Source organism: Numida meleagris, chromosome 6 (assembly GCF_002078875.1).
Source record: "Numida meleagris isolate 19003 breed g44 Domestic line chromosome 6, NumMel1.0, whole genome shotgun sequence".
Taxonomy (NCBI): domain Eukaryota; kingdom Metazoa; phylum Chordata; class Aves; order Galliformes; family Numididae; genus Numida; species Numida meleagris.
Genome location: NC_034414.1, coordinates 37184382 through 37205341, shown reverse-complemented (window position 1 = coordinate 37205341; position 20960 = coordinate 37184382). Strand labels below are relative to the sequence as shown.

The window sequence follows — 20960 nt, the reverse complement described above, 5'->3', positions numbered from 1 at the left end:
TACATTTAGCTATTTTCTTCAACTTACATATTTTCAGCAAAGAAGAAGTCTGCCTTATTCTGCATCTCTTTCATAATCTCTCTTTTCCAATTGGAAGAGTTGTTCAGCATGTGTTTGCGGCCGAGCACAAGCAACCGGGCATAGTCTTTTGCCAGCCAGTTGACAGCTTCAAATAGCTGCAGAAAAGCAAAGCAAAAGATTTCCTTAGCCGTAAGCAAACAGAATGGCATGAAACACTTTCACATCTGTGTGTCAGCCAGTGGGACTTGTGACACATCCTCATTTCCCACAGCTCTTACCTGAAACACAAATTAGGTACATAACTAATTTGATTCTTCAATGAAAAAGTAAAAAAAAATAATAATAATTTAAAAAATTATTGTAGGAAGCTGCTCTCAAAAAACAAGAAAATGCATTGCTTCTGTAAGCCTTCCCCAGCTCCTGCAGTTTAGCATTGAGCTAGCTCAGGGACCTAGATCCCTTCAGGATTTAAATAATGTCTAGCCTTGGAAGATTTAGCAGAGAAGTCCTTGTTGGTATTGGAGAGGAGGACCAAGCCCTAAACCACACTGCTTTTCCAGCTCCACCTGTTGTCAAAATCACAGAACTACATTTGATCTGGGCTGCCCTCTGAGGAAGTAGCAAGCTACAGCAAAAGGAAATATATGACCTCAGGATGAAGGGTTTATGAAAGCCACATCCAGACTAGCCTCCCACTGATGAACCAATATCCTGAGGTGGCAAATTCACTGCTGCATCAGCTTCTCTTCAGAGGGACTTTTTGCCAGCCACCCAGAGCCATAAATGCTGCTCAGGGCAGGCACTTCTGCCCAGCTCCCTCTTCCAGCTGTTCTTCTTCAGCACATTTCCAGCTCGTGCCCTCCCCCTCCTGCTCTCTGCAGGCAAAGGTTCTGATATTCAGCATACACATGGGTACCACGGGGGTTGGCAGGCGTCACAAAGCACTGCCATCTGAATTCTGCCCAGGAAGAGAGAACTGTTTCTTCAGACCAAAGGCTGAAGACTGTATGCTCATCCTCCAGAGAAAGGTGCTTCCTCATTTGCAACTATGTTTGTTGCCACTGTTTGTAGATACACAGTCTCCCGATTTTTCTCCAGTCCCTTTTCCTGCTTTGCTAGCTACTTCCTTCTTCCCCATTATCTCTTCCCCCTGCTATATTACCAACTGCCTTTCTCTTTCCTGTTCTTCCACTCTTTCCCTCCCTTTAACCTTCTTAAATTAACTGGATTCACCATAAAAAAAAAATGGCCCAACAGCACACCATCCTTCCTCTACTTGCCACAAAGATTCTGCTTTACTTACACAAATAAAATGTTAAATACAGGTATTATTTTTAATTTCACAAGATACAGATAATTTTGTTCTGCACACTCCCTTGTGTGATGTGACTTTACTAGAGAGCACTGTGTCTCCTCTGAGGCTTGAGCGCTAGCAGGAGTGGTCTGCAGAGAGTCACAGAGCCCAGGTGGGGGTTTCCTGAGCGTGGCTACTCCCACCCACAGCTGCTTCTAGAGAAAGGAATACATGAGACACAGTAACACTTGTTTTAGTCAGAGAGGAAAATGAACATAATACTGTTAAGAAAGCAGCAGCAGTGATACCTCACTTAACAAGAAAGAGAATTATGTATCTCCTGCTTCCAAGAGTTATCTAAAAGTTACTGTTATGTGGCACTACAAAGTGCTAGTACTCTGTAAGCAACAAGCATCTAGGCAGATGCACTCTTTGAATGTTACCAACACTTGGTTGGCAGCAAACATTGGCTGTTCAACAATCTGCTCAGAAGGCAGTGGGTGGAAAACATTAAAAAATATACAGCACAGGCATTCCACATGTCACTCAAGAATTTCTTGAGAATGAGGATTACAAAATTAGTAAAAGAATGATCTTCTATACATACCTATTTATAGTATAAGTCGGTAAACCGGACTCTGACAGAGCCAGGGTGCAGCCGCAAGTCAGTCTGAAGCTACTACAGATCAATGCAGGAATGAAGACCACTGTTCACAAATGCATGTTGTTCCCCATTGTGGCTCTCTGAAGCACTTTGATATCATTTAATTTTTATAGGAAAAGCATAATTAAATGGATGCATGTATACTGAGTGTGTGTTCTAACTCTTATTTCTGCTCCCTAAGCTGCGAATCAGAGAAAAATCAGCACTCTGGCTGAGTGTGTACATTTATCCTTCCTCAGGACAGTCCCAGACTCCCAATGCAGCTATTTCCCCCCAAGTAAATGGGGGGAAATAGCTTGTTTCTGCTGCAGTGTTATTTGATGGAATTTACCACCACCACTACCACACTCTTGCCCTTGCAGTAAAATGCACCTTTGTTCCCAGTTGTGCTGATGCCATCTATTTGTGGGGCCATGCTGTCAGCCAAAGTGCAAAACAGGCACAGCTGCAATCACACATGCGCAGAACTTCTGGCCCAGGAACCAGAGCAGGAGGTGGGGAGATGGGCCCAGGGCAGAGAGCACACACCACACAGTACTGTGCTATGTTTAGCTCCTTGAACCACATCACAAAAGCCAGGAGTTTCACAAATATGGCATAAAGCAACTGGAAACGCTGTAGTTGGTGATCTTACTTTTTAGAAATCAGCAAGTTATATCTTAGAATAATACTTTTCAGATGAGAACAATCATTAACAATTTCCGATTGGGAGGGAATGCTCCAATACTAGCTCCTGGAAGGAGCTTTGCAGAGAACCACATTCACACATAAATTGTGCACAATTTACCAAGGATCAAGCCCAGGAGTTAAGCTGAGGAGCAGACAATCTTTGTCACACTGCAAGACGAATCCCATTCCTTCAGCTGTAAAATAGTCTTATGAAGTAAATGCACAATTAAATCTCCTTTTTCACAGGTGTACAACACAGCAATGGGAAGACATGATATGAGCTCACACATGGGACTTTGAACAGGGCAGGATATAGATTTCTGAAGACCTCACTGCCAGCCATCCCTTCTGATCACCCTGCACCACGTGTCACATTTTCAAAGGTTAGCTTTCTGCACACAGCACTTTTCCTTAGACATCACTGGTGCTTTCCCATTTGTCAGATGGGAAACCCCTAAGTGCCATCACTCAGGGGCACAGCACTCAGCCTCTCAGCAAGAGCTGGCTCACCTGCACACAGCTACAGCAGGAAGAAGTAGCCAAACAGTTTAAATCCAGCTTGACGCTAATAAATTCACGTGAAACATTTTCCAAACATTGGGTGTTACTAACCACCATTTTAAAAGCAAAGCACACCTACAATCTGGTGTCTGCTAAGAAACGCAACAAACTGCTCTTACTGCTATTGCTGTTTTCCCCTGCTGGTAGTGCTGCCTCCCACCCACTCCTGTAGCTGTGAAGTGCAGGGGAAACCACTGCGCTGATGCAGGTACCGGGCCTGAGTACGGTCATCCCCAGGGTTACGCAAGGAACCAGTTCCCACCATCAACATATTCACTTGAATTACAGTTTCATCATTTTTAGTTCCTTTTTTACATATTACAGACAAAGAAGCTCAAGAAACCTGTGCACATAGCTGCTACGCGTAACAGGAGGAAAGAGGCTTTCCCCAGAGCACCCCAGCTATGCAGGAAGGCACACAAGACAGGCTGGACTTTCCCACTGAGCCCAGTAATTTCACTGAATTCAACACCATTATCAAAGCAGCAAACACAGTAGAAGCTTCTTTTTATATTCCCTACATTATTACTGAGAAAGTGCTTTCAGAGGCATCCTGAAGATGCTTCTGCAGTGAAGTTTGACCTAACTGTGTACCAAGACACTTGGTGTTTCATCACATCCCAGTACTGACGCTGATTGTAGCACTTTGCTCAAGTGCAGCACTGCAAAAAATGCAGACATACCTTCACCCAGGTAGAGACTTACTACAAGGACATTCCATGAACTGCATCCAAGCTAATGTGTCTTCTTGATTCCTGAGAGTAAATGAGAGTTATAAAGACCAATCTCAAACAGATTAAGCTCAGGCACAGAAGCAAGTGTAATTTATGTTTTCCTGTATTCATGCTGCCCTGGGTATTTTGCCAGTAATGGAGATACTTTTAATTACTACTCTGTTTGACTTAAACTGAAGGTGGTAGAACTTCCTGAAAATAATCTCTGAAGCAGCTCGGAATGCAGAAGCAGTATTTTTGTAATTAGACTCTGGCATTCCATTCTGCATTATTATAGACTATAGGGAAAATTTTTATTTCAAACAAGAGTCATCTCAACAAAATAGATCTCTTAAATTGCCTCTAGGTTTGGGAAAACTGTTACAAATTTCTTCTATGCCACAGAAAGATAGGGATAGGTCCTTACAATTCCCAGCAGAGAGGGATGTAAAAAAAAAATGCTTTGAAATAGACATTTTTTAATATTTAATTCAATTACAGCTACACCCTACTCAAAAGGCATAACAAGTAATCACTTGATGGATAGTGAAGCAGTATTTTCTACAAGAATTAACAGAATCAAATGGGATGCACGCAGGTACCAAATAAATATATTTATATAGAAATTATACACAGAATTTAACTTGTTAGTATGACATGAAGGATGGGGAGCAGGAGCAGGATCATCAGTTGGAAGAGAGCTTTTTGGAGTCTGGCTTTTCAGAATGGGTCACTACTTTGGAAGACCTCAGTCCCTTCTCAGAGTTTACACCTCACAAATCTTTTAGTGTCACCATACTTGCACACATTTATTGAATGTCATTCTTTTTGAATGATAATATTTTCATCATCATCATGATCTTCAGATGAATAAAGGTCAACTAAGAGAAATGGGTAATGACAACAGTTAGCATAGCATGTTATTAAATGAACAATGTCGAGAACTCTGAAGTGACAGCTAAGAAAGAGAGAGAGCAGCAGGGAGCTGCTCAATTTTGTAGCAGAATTTGTAGAAGAGAAAAATAGTCTCAGACTCTTAAAACAATTCAAGAAATATGTGGAAACACAAACATTCCTTAGTTGCATAACTGAATTTTTCAAAGTTGAGTTTTGAAAGTCACTGCAGTGCCAATTAAGTTTCCCAATCCACAAACTATTCTGTTATGTAGCAACAGGATTAGAATTGCATAGAGGATTTTTTTGTTAACCCGTTACGATACCATCTTTCCTAATCACTTAAAAAATATATATACTATGTGTTTATACATGCAAGCAGACCCATTGATGTTGGCTCAGTAATTATGAAGTAGGCATAAAGATGAAGAGAAGGGGTGAATTTGAAATTCAAAGTAGCATTTTGATAAAGCAACAACTAAAACTGGGAAATGTTTGTATTCATGAGGAAAATAATGTAATACAGTCATTTTCGCCTTTTGTCACAAGTGTAGCAAACTTCCTTAAGATTTTAGGAATTCAGGAATACACAGTGCAGTCATAATCAATAATCTGAAATCTATGCCTAGGCTTTGACTTATGCGATCTCAGAAGTTGCACTTCTCCACATGTTGAAAAAAGTTCATGTGTGAGAACTACAAATCTAGGCTGAGATGGCTCCTGCTCTTTTGGCTCCACACTCTCCACTTGGCTGCACAGTTTTGAGGGGTGGGAAGGTTAAGCAAACGGCTCCCAATCCTATGTTCCCACCTAACTGATTTCCTGACAGGGGGCTTGTGAAGGGAACACGGAGACTTCTGCTGCAAGGGAATTTGTGGGAGGCAGAGCTGCTCATCTCTGTAAGCAATTAAAACACTCATATACAAAGCTTATTCTTACTGTACAATTATATTTTTAATACATTATTTTCAGACAAAACTGGGCAATAAAAAGACACAGGTATCATTCATGGCTCATAAGCTCGGTTCATCAACTCTAAACATTAATAGTTTTAGACTTTTGTTGTGTTCCTTGAAAATTACACCCCTGTTACAGGGATCTCCTTATAAAGTAAGATTGAGCACCTGAGTCACTTGAGTCTTTTCAGGAATTATAGCATGATTTGTTGGAACACGACTCTTTAATAATAAGGATAAAATGTCTCTCTTGCATATGTCTAAGTTTTAAAATACACATTTTACTCTTGTCTAAGAGATTAATTCACCAGAAATAATGGCAAGTTTACAATAATGTTATTATTATTAATAATAATAATTCCTGGATGTTTCCCATCTTCTCCTTTCCAGGAGTTAAGTATCAATACCATAAATTAAAAAGATGAACCATTTTTTCCTTACACTGCAATTAAAGACATTATAATGATAAAAGAATTATAGATTTAATTCATCTTGTTCTTTTCATAAGGTTTATCATGAAATCCAGAAAGTCAATTTACACAAGCAAAACTACTAATCATGGTACAACATCCTTCCCAAATTTCAATAAATTCTGCTTTGTGGGTGAACAGCTGTGTCATGCTCAGCTGCCTGCAGGGTTAAGCCACAACAGGCATCTTACATGGATGTTTGTTTTATCCAGACTTCTAGTGAGTATTCACTATTTTGTACCAAAACTTGGAGATCTGCAAAGTATTGAAAAGAGTTATTGGTATAAATCTTCCACAGGAAGGGAATGAGTGAGATGATTCTGTCTATCAGTGATTATACAGCAGGAGGAAAATGAACATGTAAAAGTTCAAAGGACACAAAGTGTCACACACGTGTTTCCACATCTCAGTACTATCCTTTGTTCTCATTCTTAAATTCTTCCTGCCTGTACTGCTGTTTCCTCAACACTTATTTTCTTACTGTTCACTACTCACAGCTTAATGGCACCAAGTACTGCAAATACACCACCTTTATTTTCATGAAGAAGCAAGTTTTATGAAAATGAGAAGGCATAAGGTTTAACTTATTTTATATAGCATACAGAAGTGAAACTTCATCTATTAGAGCCACAAACTGTAAATGAAAGAATTGTCCTAAATGAAGTTGCAACTTCAGGGGTCTGACATTACACTGATATTTTTGCATTTCTACTATTACTGTAGCAGCTGTATACAAAAACTTTAGGTCACAGAAGAATTCTGTTATTTTAGAAAAAATGTAGAAAAAATAGCTATTAGAAAGGAATATCTGTGAACCAGATGAAGCTGCGCCAGTCTTAGATTTTGACAGGCTGGGTCAGAAGTTATATGTGAGTACTGAAAATCCAAAATGTGAGCAGGATGTCTGGGTGGTGGTGGCAGTGGTGTTATGAAAATGAAAGCACAAGCTTGATCGATCTTTTCCATAGATAGGAAATAACTTAGTGCAGGACTGAAATCTGCTTTGTAAGACCGAAACTGACAGTTTAAAAGATACCAATGTTTTAGTTCTCACCACTGTCCTATGCAGATGTCTGTACAGCATCACTGACCCAGTACACTGTGAAGTGTTTTCCCCTTCCCCAATCTGTGGTTCAGAAAGTCCCAGACGGTACTTTTGTTCTTTGAGGAAAGGAGCTGCACCAGCTGGGGAGATCAGTGGATCACGTATGACGCTGTTCAAAGCACTGTAGAGCTGTGCCTCTGCAGCGACAATTTACCTTTCAACAAACTTGAGAATTACAGAAAAACTTTAAAATATAGTTTCTGTGCCCAGAGGTAAATAGAGTTGTGGCCCAGTTAGAATGACACAATAACAAGGAAAATCATCTGTAAATCAACAGCTTGCAATCAAAAAAAAAAAAAAAAAGGACCTATAGCATGCAGCAAACGTTCATTACAGAATTTTCACAGTTTTTGTTCTGCTCCTCATTACTACTATTTTCCAGCTGCTTGCTACAGACTATTATTCACAGCCAAAGACACTACCTCCTAAAACAGCTGTTCCAGTAAGAACTTCTAGTCCTTTACACAAATAAATACATTAACCAACGCTACTCAAATCTGGTGATTTCTGTTTGAAAGATGAAAAATGTGTTTAATCTGACAGAGAACATATCAAACCTTTATCTTCTAGAGGGCAAAAATTAGCAGAAACAAACTACAGCACAAAGGCCAAAGGTGGACGAGCAGCTAGCTGCATGGCTAGAGCCAGGCCCACCTGCCCTGCGCACACACCAGCTACCTGGTAGACCATGCACTGAGGCATCCAGCAAGAAGGGATCAAGGAAGCAATCTGCTTAATACTAATGTAAGCATAACTAATATTTATCAGGCTGGAGAAAACCTAGGGAACTTTCATGTTTTAGCATTATTCTTATTAATATAGTCATTAATTTGCATCATCCAACACTGTAGACTCATGTTATTTTGCTACCGGTATCACTGATGCCAATATCTGAGGCTGGAGATCCTAGACAGTGAAGGTCTGAAAGTCCCCACCACGGCTAAGATCCAGAAGATCTAATTTACTTCAATGCTTTTAAATAGAAGTGTGTTGATAACAGTCTGAAATACTCAATAGCTGAGCACTGGGTGGGTCAGTGTTTATCTTAAGTATTTTTCTTTAACTCAGGAGTTAAGATAAAGTAATTTGACAAACTGATACTATTGTCAGCTCCCACAAGTTAATTATGGGTGATATTTGACATTTGTCAAGAAGCTCCATCTCCTGGAACCAACTGGTTATACGAAAATCTTTGTCTACTTTGTTAATTTTTGTCCCTGTAGTCAGAAAAATAAGCTTGAGAATATTAAAACACGATCACCAGAAAGGTTCAGGCAACAGAAGCAAAATAAGCACGCCTCACCCAATGTTTCCAAAAGTCTCTCTCATTTCAAAGCAAATTTCATTTTGGGGACTCGGAATAATTGTTTCCAGCTATCTGTCCGTGACTATACGCCCCAGCCCATCTGAGGAATTCCACTGCATCTTTGCCCACTTCTGTGGAAACAATGCACATACCACATTATGTCCCCTGCAGCACTCAAGACTAAATGTCTGAGCTCATGTGCAAGGGATAACTTTAGTTTACGGACAGTACAGCTCAGTTTATCTGGTAATTCAGTGTTAAAACTATTTGATGTTACTGTTTATGTTGGCTATGCCAGCAGAGTGAAGGGGCTTTCAGAAATGAGAGAAAATAGAAAATCCCTATCCTTTACCATTGGCACTTCTGAAAGTCCATTTGGGGATGCTCATTCAGTAGAAAGACAGAATTTTCTACTCTTTGTGGCAAGAAAACATGAAGTATGACATACATATCAATGACAAGTGATGATGTCAAAAGCCTCCAATTATTTTATTTTAAACCACTTCCTTCAACTACTGCATCTTAGGGCCACCATGCATAAAAGGATTTAGATAGCACAATACAAAGTTTTTCAGGGATATAATGTGTAAAGAAAAAATGACTTTAGGTACTGAAAGCAATATAGCAAAATTAAGATTAGACAAGCCCAGGGCAATGCATCCTAATAATGGGCAGGATAAATCAACACCATTAAGGCTGCGTGGTTCAGCTCTCTGACTATACTCATGCATCTCTCTTACAACCATTTCATTTATTGATTCAAATATATGCCAACATAAGGATGTGGTGGAAGAAAATTCCTATCAATCAATCAATCAAACAGGTAGCAGTATAGGTAGTACTTGCATCTAAGGAATACCTGTCTTCCACTCAGCTTTCCCCAAATTGTATTAAATGTCAAAGTTCAAATTCCAATGAACCACAACTCTAATAAGTACCTACATCACACTTCTATGTTTAATTTTTTCATTGCATAGTGTAAGCACTACCTAGTTCACCCAAATATCACACAGCTAGGAAATAAACAAGGAGAGAAGACATCATCAAAGAGGATTCTTCCACATAGGTACATCATGTGAGTTAGGAACAACATCACTGAATCAATGGAAATGAACTGGTTCTTAACTTCTGTTAGAGAGCTCATGCCACACAGCGTACATAACTTACTCAAGGAGCCATAACAACATGAACCCTGGAAAGGATCTTTTTCAATCAAAGAGATTAAAATATTGCAGACAGAAGAAACATTACTGCCAACTCGTTTCTTTTTTAATGATCACAGAAGTGAGCAGGTAAATATGAGGACAGATATAAACACATGTAGTATTTCCTTATTTAACTCAAAGGTAAGCTGGTGTCATCAAAAATCTGACAGATACGTGGCTCCACTTTTAACAGTCACTACAGGAAAAATTGTGCAAGGATAGGACAAAGCAGCAGTTGGAAATGGTATAAATGGCTCAGAAAGTATCAGTTAATACCGATAAAATTGGTTGGAAAATAGTCTTTACATCCACACAGTTTTGACAACATCTGTAGCTTCTGACTCACTTAACTCGCTATAACTTGAATGCATGTTTCTGAGTAGAACCATGAAAAGAACTGTTCAGATTATTAAAGAAGTGGCTGGTGAATAATAGATCAGGAGGAAACAGTATCACAAGCTAGTACCTCTGTGTGGAAAGAAAAAAAACCAGCAGATAGTTGTAAAGGTTAAAATGAAATATGTAAATGATTTGAATAGAAATCGAGACTTTCTCAAGAAGATGTAGGTTTCCTAAAAATATGAGGCTGTTTAATAAGTACAGCGTCAGAGATGAAGCATTCCAAGTGATTTAAAACGTGGTTTGGGGGAACATTCTTTAGGGATGAAAGTCAAAAGTATTCTGGGAAGGTAATTAAATAAATTTATCAGAGGAAATTCTATCAACGGCAATTAGATTTGCTAGTCAGGATGCAATTTCTTAATTCACAAGTTTCTAAATCAGTAACAAAGTCTCCCAGACTGTAACAACAGGAATCCCTCCAAACTTGACACAACCTGTCACTTCTGGCATCTGACGTGAAAAATCAGTACAGGAAAAAATTAGATTTTTCACAGTAACTGTTTGATGCAGGATTCACCTGTAATGGGCAACAGTATTTTACATTAAGTGTTCTTACAATTTGTCAGAAGTCTGAAACATGAATTCTTGTGAATCGGTTTTGAACAAGCATACCATCAGTGTGATCATGTTCACAGTGTTGCCTTCATTTTGGTACAGTTATCCTAGATTCAAATAGGAGTTCATAAATTAATTTTCTTGTTCCAAAGATGAACACGAACAATCAGCTTATGAAGAGATTTAGATTAGAAGCTGCGCAGAATTCTACTCAATTTTTCGGGAAGATTTAAAAAAAGACAATTTAACTTTGTTTTTAATTTCCACTGCAGTTTATAACCATTTTATAACCTCTATTTAAATAGATTTAGCTACCTATACAAATGTTCCTTCTACTCTAGCTCTACAAGTAGAACTCAATTAAAGAAAAAACAATAAATGTGGATTAACTTGTTGAATCATTGATCAGCATGTCAATATACTGAAATCTCTGGAAATAATTGATTGTGCAAGAAAATCTAGGCTTTCATAACTTCAAAAACAAATCAAAATGAAATTTAGGCTTTAGCTTCATTGTACCTTTTCTCCCTCAGATAACATAGCTTCAAAACAGGTGTATTTTCCTTCTGCTAAAAATAGCATATCAGATATAAAAGCCAAGTGTGAATCAAAAACTGATTGCTTTTCAAAGTACATAAATCCAGATGTATATAAATGAATGCAACCACTGTTCTGACGATTTTATCTAGATTATCTTTAAGATGACACACAAAAATAACCAACAGCATTTCTCAGGCTCAAATCAAATATTTATTTTTACATAGAATTAGCCCATAATAAACCAAACTTCCAATTTTCAGGCCTACTCTCCATATCTTAATGGCACTATTCAATACAGAGTTCCCACACAAGAATCATTTCTAAAGATACAATTCAGTTCCCTGAAGACTGGGTTTCAGGTCTGGAGGCATAGCATACCATTGCCATACAGGTAACAGTTCCATAATTAGATGAATCAGTTGGGCACCCCAAAGAAAGTTCATCTTGCTGTTTTTTTTTTTAAAGGGGAAAGTGGAACAGCAGGATTGAAACTCATCCACTTCATAAATGCTATTCGACTTTATCACCTAGATTTCAGGGGGACTTCTCAACAGCACAACAAACAACCCGTTACTACAGTTACAGAGTTCACTGGGACATGAATCATGAGGCCACGTTCATTCTGCTTTCTTGAATTTCAAGCTCGTGGATCTGGTGATGTACAAGAGTTTTTGTTATAACAGATGTGATGCAATTCCTCTCATAAAAAAGGAGCGTCTGCGGGTTCCTGCACTCATCTTAACATTTGATTTGCTGCTACAGTCACATACAAAAGCAGAAAATAATAAAATACCAGAGAGGAATCAATACAAACCATTAATTTAATCACCTTCTTTATTCAGCCTTGTAACCAGCAGCAAAGGTTGCAAATAGTAAAGGGAGGCACTACAACAAAGTATCAGACTTGAGCAGAAAGCAAGAGGGAGAGGCTGTCCCATGGTCAAATTGCTTAACCTGCTCAGTTTCTGCTGCTTTGTTCTTTCCATCAAGGAATGCAAAATCAGATCAGGTGCCTCTGAAAGGAAAGTGAAAGCATACATCCTTACTACTCGGAGGTGTATTTCCAGAATCTGTGACACTCATGACAAACATGCCTTCAATTATTATATATGTGAAGCTGAATATTCAAGTGTCCTTTCATTTCTTTTTTAGCCACAAACTGAAAGAATCAGACCTTTCTGAAGAACTGTGAGAAGACAGACTCTTCAGGTCTTTCCTCTAAGTTTGAGGCAAACAAGCCTAGTTTCCTTCACCTCCCCTTAGAAGCTTAACAGCTATGATGTTCTTCAGGATCTGGTGACCAAAAATTTATGAACTTGATCTACCTTATTCAACATGGCCCCAGTATGAAGAGGGGAAGATTTTAGCATATCAGTCTCTTACACGTGACTTACGAGAAGAAACTGACCCAGTACACCTGCTCAGACACTCAAGGACTCTCAGAAATAACTGAGGAGAGACAAAATGCAATGCTGAGAGCACCAGTCACACACCTCTAACACTAGAAATAAGTGAAGTTGCAAGAGTACCTGCCAGTATTTGAGTTCCTTTTCTCTTCTAAGAGAAAACTTGAATGTCAGCAAAGGTATTCTGTGACTAAATCAACTGAAGATCGTTACACAGATGCTGGAGGTGATTTTCAGTGAATCCATCAAATATCTTCATTATTTGACCAATACTCAAAGGAACTGAAAGCACAGTTCCAAAGACTGAAACAGATTTTACAAAGACAAATTCCTACTGTTTTGAGTAACAGGGAAAACTTTCAGTCACCAAGGAAATGTAAACTTGGACTATCAAAGACAGAAAAGAGAGAGATGGAAAAGGCTGAGAGCAAATGGACAAACACATCTGACAACTTTGCTGAGTGGTAGGACAAGAGATGGTGGGAGGAAGAATTGATGAACTGTCACAGTATGACAAATAAGACCTCTGTTGGATGTATTGATTCTGAACAGAGAATGACTCATGGATCTACTCAATTTTCACTTCATTTAAAGACACTGAAGTACTTGAACAAATCACAGTTGCTGCCAAGCGACTCAAAGACAAAAAAAATTGTTTTCCATGCATGACTTGATTTGGGGCAAATTCATTAATAAATGCTTGTTTTGCAGGACAGCTCATAGAGTACAGCTCATGTTTTGTACAAAGCATCACTGTCTCACTAGATCTCATACACATGTAGCACAGCTAGGAACAGACTTGAAGACTGGGAGAAATTACTAAATGAAAATCTGAGTATATTAGTACCTGTATTTGTCTACTATATGTAAGCACAGGTATTACTTCTTTTGTTCTTCAACCTTCAAATGTATTCAGTACATCAGACATGCAAGAGAAAGCTTTGCTTATAGTTTCTCCCAAATACTGCAAGTTCCAATAGCTTTTTTTTCCTTTAAATTGCTGATAATTTATAGGTACAAGAGACTGCAAAGAAACAAAGTTATACTCCAAAACTGATTGGAGTCACTAATGATGGGTTAATGTGTCCCTGTATTTTTTCCCTCTTTTTTCCACTTTCTTTATTTTAAGAGCTGTATTTTTAATCTTCATATATGGAGAAAGAGCCTTGACACTGTGAATAAGGCTCATATCAAACCAACAGTTCTGAGCTGAATTTATGAAGAATGATTCTTCAAAGTTCTTCAATTCCATAGTCTTTTTTTTTTTCCAGACATTTAATAAGACCATTCACTATTTTCCTGTAGACTAGCATCCTCCATCCTGTTTTACTCCTCTGCCCCAGCAGAAGTCTTCTCACTGTCAGCTTTCCTTTCAAGGCTGCAACCTCTTTCTCCCCTTCCTTTTCCATACTGCCAAGGTTGGGGAGCACAGGTATAACTAGCACAAAACCATTAAAACAGCTAAAACTATAATACTAGGTTTAAATTTTGAATCCCCTTGACAAAATTTGAAAACTAATTAACATTTATCCGGTTACTCAGCCTTTCTCCCATTATTAAGCCTCCATTCAGCAAGTTTGCTACTTTTCCCCTGGAAGAGAGAGGAAATACATGCCACATAAATCCCATCCCTCTGTCTGTCTCAGAGCAGCCCCCAACAAGAGCAGCCACAGCCTTCTTTCCTATGGAAGGCTGTGAGAGGTGCAGGAAGGCAGTTTTGGTGGCTCTTCTGGCAGGATCTGACTGCTGCTGAGGGGAGGAGGTGTGGTGGAACTGGCTGCCAACTGCTGCCACCAGGCTGGGAAGAGAGGGGAACAGCAAGGGTCTGGCTTTGTCAGCTGTTGTACAGACCTACTGTAATTTGCATGGGAATTACATGAACTTGTGTAGTCCATTTATAGAAATGCTGATTAAGTTTGGGAGCAACCACTTTGAACTCCCCACCAAGAGCAAGAACTATTCCTTTGTGCTTAAGGAACTCAATCTGTAAGTATTTTACCCATCTTTTAGATGTCTGAGTTCAATACAGAAATTGGAGAGTGAAAAGTTAGGGTTGATTAGGCCTCAGTGGCTGAACTGTTTGAAGAAGGGAATTGTGAGTTTGCTTTGATCTATTCCAGCACACATTCAAAACATACATACATACACACACACACACTCTCTGCTGCTACACTTCTTTCCCACAAGGGAAGTGGGATGCTTCAGAGCCTTGATATCTATCCCTGCATGTGCTTAGATTCCCCTCTCTTCTAAGGAATACTACATAAAACTGATAAACTGGAAAAAGTGCGTTTGAAAATTATGCAACAGTCTTTGTTCAATAAAAGAACCACACAGCTAATGTGTGGAAACTCCCTCTCTTGACCTTTACAAGGTGAAAGGCAGGAGCACTGCAGGAAGTCAGGGCAGCAGGGGACAGGGAGTTCCAACCGTCATTGTGCTAGCTGAGGATTTATGTCACTAGATACATCTGGATTAACCTCAAAGTCACAACACAGCCCCAGTGACCTCTGCTTAGTCAAACAGCAAGGCTATCTCAGTTTGTACTACAAAAATGGTAGTTTATAAACTGTGACTGACTCATCAAGGCAAACACATCAGGATCAGGAGCAGTCTTAAACAGGAGGAGAATATAACACACAGATGACTGCAAGAAATATATGACTCAACTATTTTACACTTCATGGGATTCTGTTCCTACTGCTTGGATTACATAACAAGAATAATTTCCATTCTACGATACCTTTTAATTAGAAATCAATTTTAATGTCTAATTTAAAATGATGCACTAAGTTGCAAAGGGTTGAAAAGAGGTACTGCTAATATCTAATGTTGCAGTTTTACAGTGACTGCCTTCAAAAGGCATCCTCTCAACATTCTATTCCTCTCCAAAGAGTTTGATCCCACCCTCACACTCCCTCCTCTTTTATCAGTAATTGATGCAGCTGCATGGTGATTTGTATCAGGAAAACAGCTCTAGTTTAAAAATCAACCTGGCGAAAAAAAAAGGATTACAATTACAAAGTGACCATGTCATATAATACAGAAATTACCACAGAATATTCCTGTAAATCTGCCAAGTCAGTAAGATTCATGATGCTCTGTTAAATAAGTGCTAGCTGTGAAAACTGAAGGTGCCTGGGGCTACGGGAAGTCATGAATTTCATTTTACAGAATGCTGGAATACTTTTGGGATTAAGTGAGCAAAAATAATTCCTTCAAATTCTGCTGTTTTTCCTTTTCTTCTCACCCCACGAACAAGGCACTTGTGCCTTCCCCACATGCCCAGCCACCTTTGAGGATGTTTACAGAACACATCAGTGGAATTATAAATATTAAGCTGTTTGAAAAATTAAGTAGTGAGATTATTAAAATTAGAAAACATTGGTAAAAACACTAAGAGTTAGCTAGTTGTTCTTCAGCAACACATTCACATTTCCTACAGCTAAATCTAAAAGTAGGACAATACTTTTTGGTAAATTTAAATAAAGATGAGAATGTGTCAAAGTTGCCACATAGATCTTATGCCACTTCCCATGTTTAACAGTGACTTCTATTCTGGTATTATCTCCAAGCTGTGTTAGAAGTGGTACAAAAAGCCAACAATTTACACATTCACGGTTACAGAGAACAACAATCTCATTTGCTCTTTCACCCATCATACTGTACACCTGGTAGGCTGGGAACAGGTTTACAATACAGTGTTCTGACTAAGTCTGACAGATGAAGTAATAAACCCTTGAGAAGAGCACAGATGATTCCCACCTGGAGACGTAGAATAATTTAACTTTTCTTAAAGTAAAACACGTTGGGTTGTGCAGCTTTTAACACAAGTTCTTGGAAATACACTGCTGTGTTATAATTTCTCAAGACAAGCAAAAGAGGTCACTAAAGAGTCACAACACGCCCCTCGTCTAAATTGGCCATTCTTGCTGGTGGCAGCATGAGCCTTCAAAGGGCAGCCTGCAGCCAGGTCAGCAGTCACACATGGGGAACTACTCTGCAGAGGTTCCTGTGGCCTGCCTTTTCCTTATCTGGAGGGAAAGCTTGGAGGCAGAAGAAAGAGTTGCACTGTTTTGCACTGCTGATTTTTTTCCTCCTTTTCTTTTGTTTAGCAGTTACTGTTCTGTTATGCAAGACAGAATAGCATACATACTCTCCTAATCTGTAAGTATCTACGACTCATGAGGGATTCAACCCGTACCTATACAGAATCATCTAAATGGAAAGTTGATGTCTCCATACTGCCCTCCTGGGGCTGCCTGGCATGACAGATCCTAAGGTCCTTCCAATAAACACAGAGGAAGCTAAGAAGGAATTCAAAGCTAGCTTATGCTGCTCAACACGCCAATATCTCCTAGAAGGATTTCTGACTAGAAATCAGCAGTAATTATCCCACAAGACCAAGCTGACTCTTCACTCCATTGCCTCCAATCACACAGATTGGAGGGGTTGGAGGGACCTCTATAGAGATCACCAAGTCCAAACACTACTGTGAAAGCACAATAGATCACACAGGAAGGAGTCCAGACGAGTCTTGAGTATCTTCACAGAATGTTTACTGAATACTCAGGACTTCATTCAGAGCTCCCACACTGCAACAGGCATGAACCAATGCCAGACATCAACAAGCCAACACTTCTTTTCCTCCTTTGGCAGCATAAATCTCTCTTTATAGGTCTAAAAATATTGTGCCACTGCACACTGCCTGGGAATCTTCTCAGATAATCAACACTTCTCCATGATCCCATGCAAACAACTTGTAAACTTCCTTTTCTATTTTCATACTAAGGAAAGTACCCTTTTCAGGAGCCAGAATCTCATGAAACTTCACCACAGCTCTCAGACATCTTTCAGCAGGTTTATCTAGCTCCCAAGATCAGCTGCTTTTATCTCCATATACAAGAGGATATCCTGCCTCTTCAGAATAGTTTTAAAGTAGTTCTAAGAACAAAACAGTTTTTCTTGTAATTACTAGAAGTAAATTACTTCCTTTTTAAATGTAAAGAATTTGAAAGTTTGAAGTTTGGCTTTGGAAGACATGTCACAGAATACCCCAAGTTGGAAGGAAACCATAAGGAACACCAAGTCCAACTCCTGGCTCCCAAAAACTAGAACATATAGAATCATAGAATGGCCTGGGTTGAAAAGGACCTCAAAGATCATTGAGTTTCAACCCCCATGCTGTGGGCAGGGTCGCCAACCACTCGACCAGGCTGCCCTGAACCACATCCAGCCTGGCCTTGAATGCCTCCAGGGATAGGGGATCCACAACCGCCTTGGGCAACCTGTTCCAGTGCATCACAACCCTCTGAGTGAAAAAATTCCTCCTAACATCTAACCTAAATCTCCCCTGTCTTAGTTTAAAACCATTCCCCCTTGTCCTATCACTATCCACCCTCGTGAACAATTGTTCCCCCTCCTGTTTATATGCTCCCTTCAAGTATTGGAAGGCCACAATGAGGTCTCCCTGGAGCCTTCTCGTCTCCCAACCAAACAAGCCCAGTTCCCTTAACCTTTCCTCATAGGAGAGGTGCTCCAGCCCTTTGATCATCTTAGCCGCCCTCCTCTGGACTTGTTCTAAGAGCTCCATGTCTTTCTCATGCTGGGGCCCCCAGGCCTGGACGCAGTACTCCAGATGGGGCCTCACAAGAGCTGAGTAGATGGGGACCACCACCTCCCTCTCCCTGCTGGCCACTCCTCTTTTAATGCAGCTCAGAACATAGTTGGCCTTCCAGGCTGCCAGCGCACACTGCTAGCTCATGTCCAGCTTCTCGTCCACCAGGACCCCCAAGTCCCTCTCCGCAGGGCTGCTCTAAAGGAGTTCTTCCCCCAGTTTGTATAAATACCTGGGATTGCCCTGGCCCAAGTGTAGCACCCTGCATTTGGCCTTGTTGAGCCTCATTAGGTTCTCGTGGGCCCACTTCTCCAGCCTGTCCACGTCTCTCTGGATGGCTTTCCTTCCTTCCAATGCATCGACTGCACCGCTCAGCTTGAGGTGATAGATCTGAGGGCATTGTCCAGACACTTCCAGAACTCTGACAGCTCAGTGCCACGACCACTGCCCTGGGCAGCCTGTTCCATGCCCACCACCCTCTGGTGAAGGACTCTTCCTCAGCCTGACCCTCCCGTGATACAGCTCCATGCTGCTCCCTGCAGTCCTGCCTCTGTCACCAGAGAGCAGAGCTCAGCGCTGCCCTCTGCTCCCTGTGAGGAGCTGCAGCCATGAGGCCTCCCCTCAGCCCTGGGCTGAACAAACCACAGGACCTCAGCTGCTCCTCATACATCATACCCTCTAGACCCTTCACCATCTTCATAGCCCTCCTTTGGGTGGTCTAAAATACTTTTATGTCATGTAATTACTAATTTAAAATAAATATTGAATTGGACGAAAACAACAACAATAAAAAACATGAAGCCATTTCTTAGTGAAATACCAAAAAAGAAGTATCAAGAATTCTCAAAAATGGGACTGGTAAAGAGGCAATATTATTCTAAAAAATCACCAAAGTGGAAAGAAACAAAGCTTGTTTGCCCCTTGCCAGAACAGGACTCAAATGCTTGAGAAAGCAAGATGAAATTTAAACCTGTACAGGACGCAGTTTGAACTAAGAGTTATTTCAGTATAAAGACTTACAAGCATAACTGTATTAGATTAAATTTTCTATATAATACATATATTCTGTTCCCTATTATTATGAAAACAGACACAATATACGTCCTAATAAAGTTATCATCAGTAGCTTATCTCTGAGCATGGCATACTAAGAGAAATTTAGGTGTGATTTTATTTGACTAACAGTCAAATATGTAAGAACCACCATCTTTCATCTGACTGTTTTAATCCGCGAAGTCTAGATAAATCTTTGAATTGTAATACGCGCTACAAAAATGTTTGATCAATTTCTCAAGAGGGTAAGTAATAACGAGGCACTAACTGTTCTGCCATCAGCCTAAGCATACACCCAATCCTTAATTAATATTTAACCAGCACTTACATTTTCACACTGCACCTTTCTGGGCATTATATGGGAAATATTGAGTCCATCAATAACAATATCAAACGGAAGTCGATTTTCCACAAATGTTTGAAAGGCTTCAAATTCCTGAAATAAACAAACAAAAGGATGTGGGAAATAATAGGTTTCATTTAATAGAAACAGTTTTCATTCATTTTTTTTAATAAAAACAAACAAAGAAGCCACCACTAAAGCTCTCAATTTTCTTACTTGCATTTTTGCAAAAACAACAACATGCACAGAAAAACTACTTTTAGAAGACATAAATGTTACATTAGATAGTTTTGACATACTTTTAAATTACATTACTACTGAAAACCACAACTTTGCAGTTATCCAGATTTTAACAGTTATAATCCGAATTATACACTTTTATAAAGATGCATGTTACAGTCATTTTTTACAGAACAGCTTCAAAATAAAAGTTTTACATCCCAAGAGACTGTGGCACTATCACTAACTCTAACATTTCCAAATGTAGAATAAGCATCATGCTTCATTTCTCTGTAAGAATCCTGAAATCTCCGAATGCCAGTCTTTGGATAACAGATTTATATTTAAATAAGCACTCACTTACAAGCACAGCCCTGCATTTCTGAGAGATAAATTGTTTTAAGTCTAGCAAACCAATGAATTCCTTACTACATCAGAAACAATACAGTGATTAAGTAACAGCATCCATCCATGTTGGTTTGCTTTTTTTTTTTTCTCTCCGACAGAAGGAAAATCACAATTCCTTTAGGCCTGAGATCCCAAAGGAAGAGAACAGAGTAGAAAGTTTTAGTAAAATCTTCATGAATTTGTCTTTTGATTTTAAAGACTTAGTGTTTTCAGCAGACACCTGCTCTACATTTCTATCTCCTGCTTCTGACTGTTTTTAATAGGCATAGGAACCCTAATCCATCCTGGTGGGCAAGTGACCTCACTTCATAAAAGACCCTTTTGTAAACAGATAAAACCTATTTATCGGGTAACAGAGGTTTCAGTCTACAGCTACAAATAAACTCACAGGAACTCACAACAATCACAAATTTCATGTCTGCTGCTTAGAATACAAGAACGACTCCTCCAGCCTTCCCTTATTCATGTAACCACGCAGCAATATGCAAATCTGAAGAACTACAAGCCCTGTGTCCTCCACACCAAACAAAAACTTGCATAGCACATCCAATTCTTCCTC

General features: G+C 39.5%; 1 protein-coding gene across 4 annotated transcripts in view; it reads right to left on the bottom strand.

The window, feature by feature from the left end:
- The window catches only part of KIAA0391 (KIAA0391 ortholog), a 39517-nt gene that overhangs the window by 3274 nt on the left and 15283 nt on the right, over positions 1-20960 (bottom strand). For 3 of the 4 annotated variants that reach the window (XM_021402365.1, XM_021402368.1, XM_021402367.1), the window contains 2 exons: positions 19760-19867; positions 28-176 (listed from right to left, as the gene is read on the bottom strand). In XM_021402365.1, coding sequence (XP_021258040.1) covers positions 28-176; positions 19760-19867 — 257 coding nt within the window. The remainder of the gene's footprint in view (positions 1-27; positions 177-19759; positions 19868-20960) is intronic. The other variant, XM_021402369.1, reaches the window with a different exon arrangement.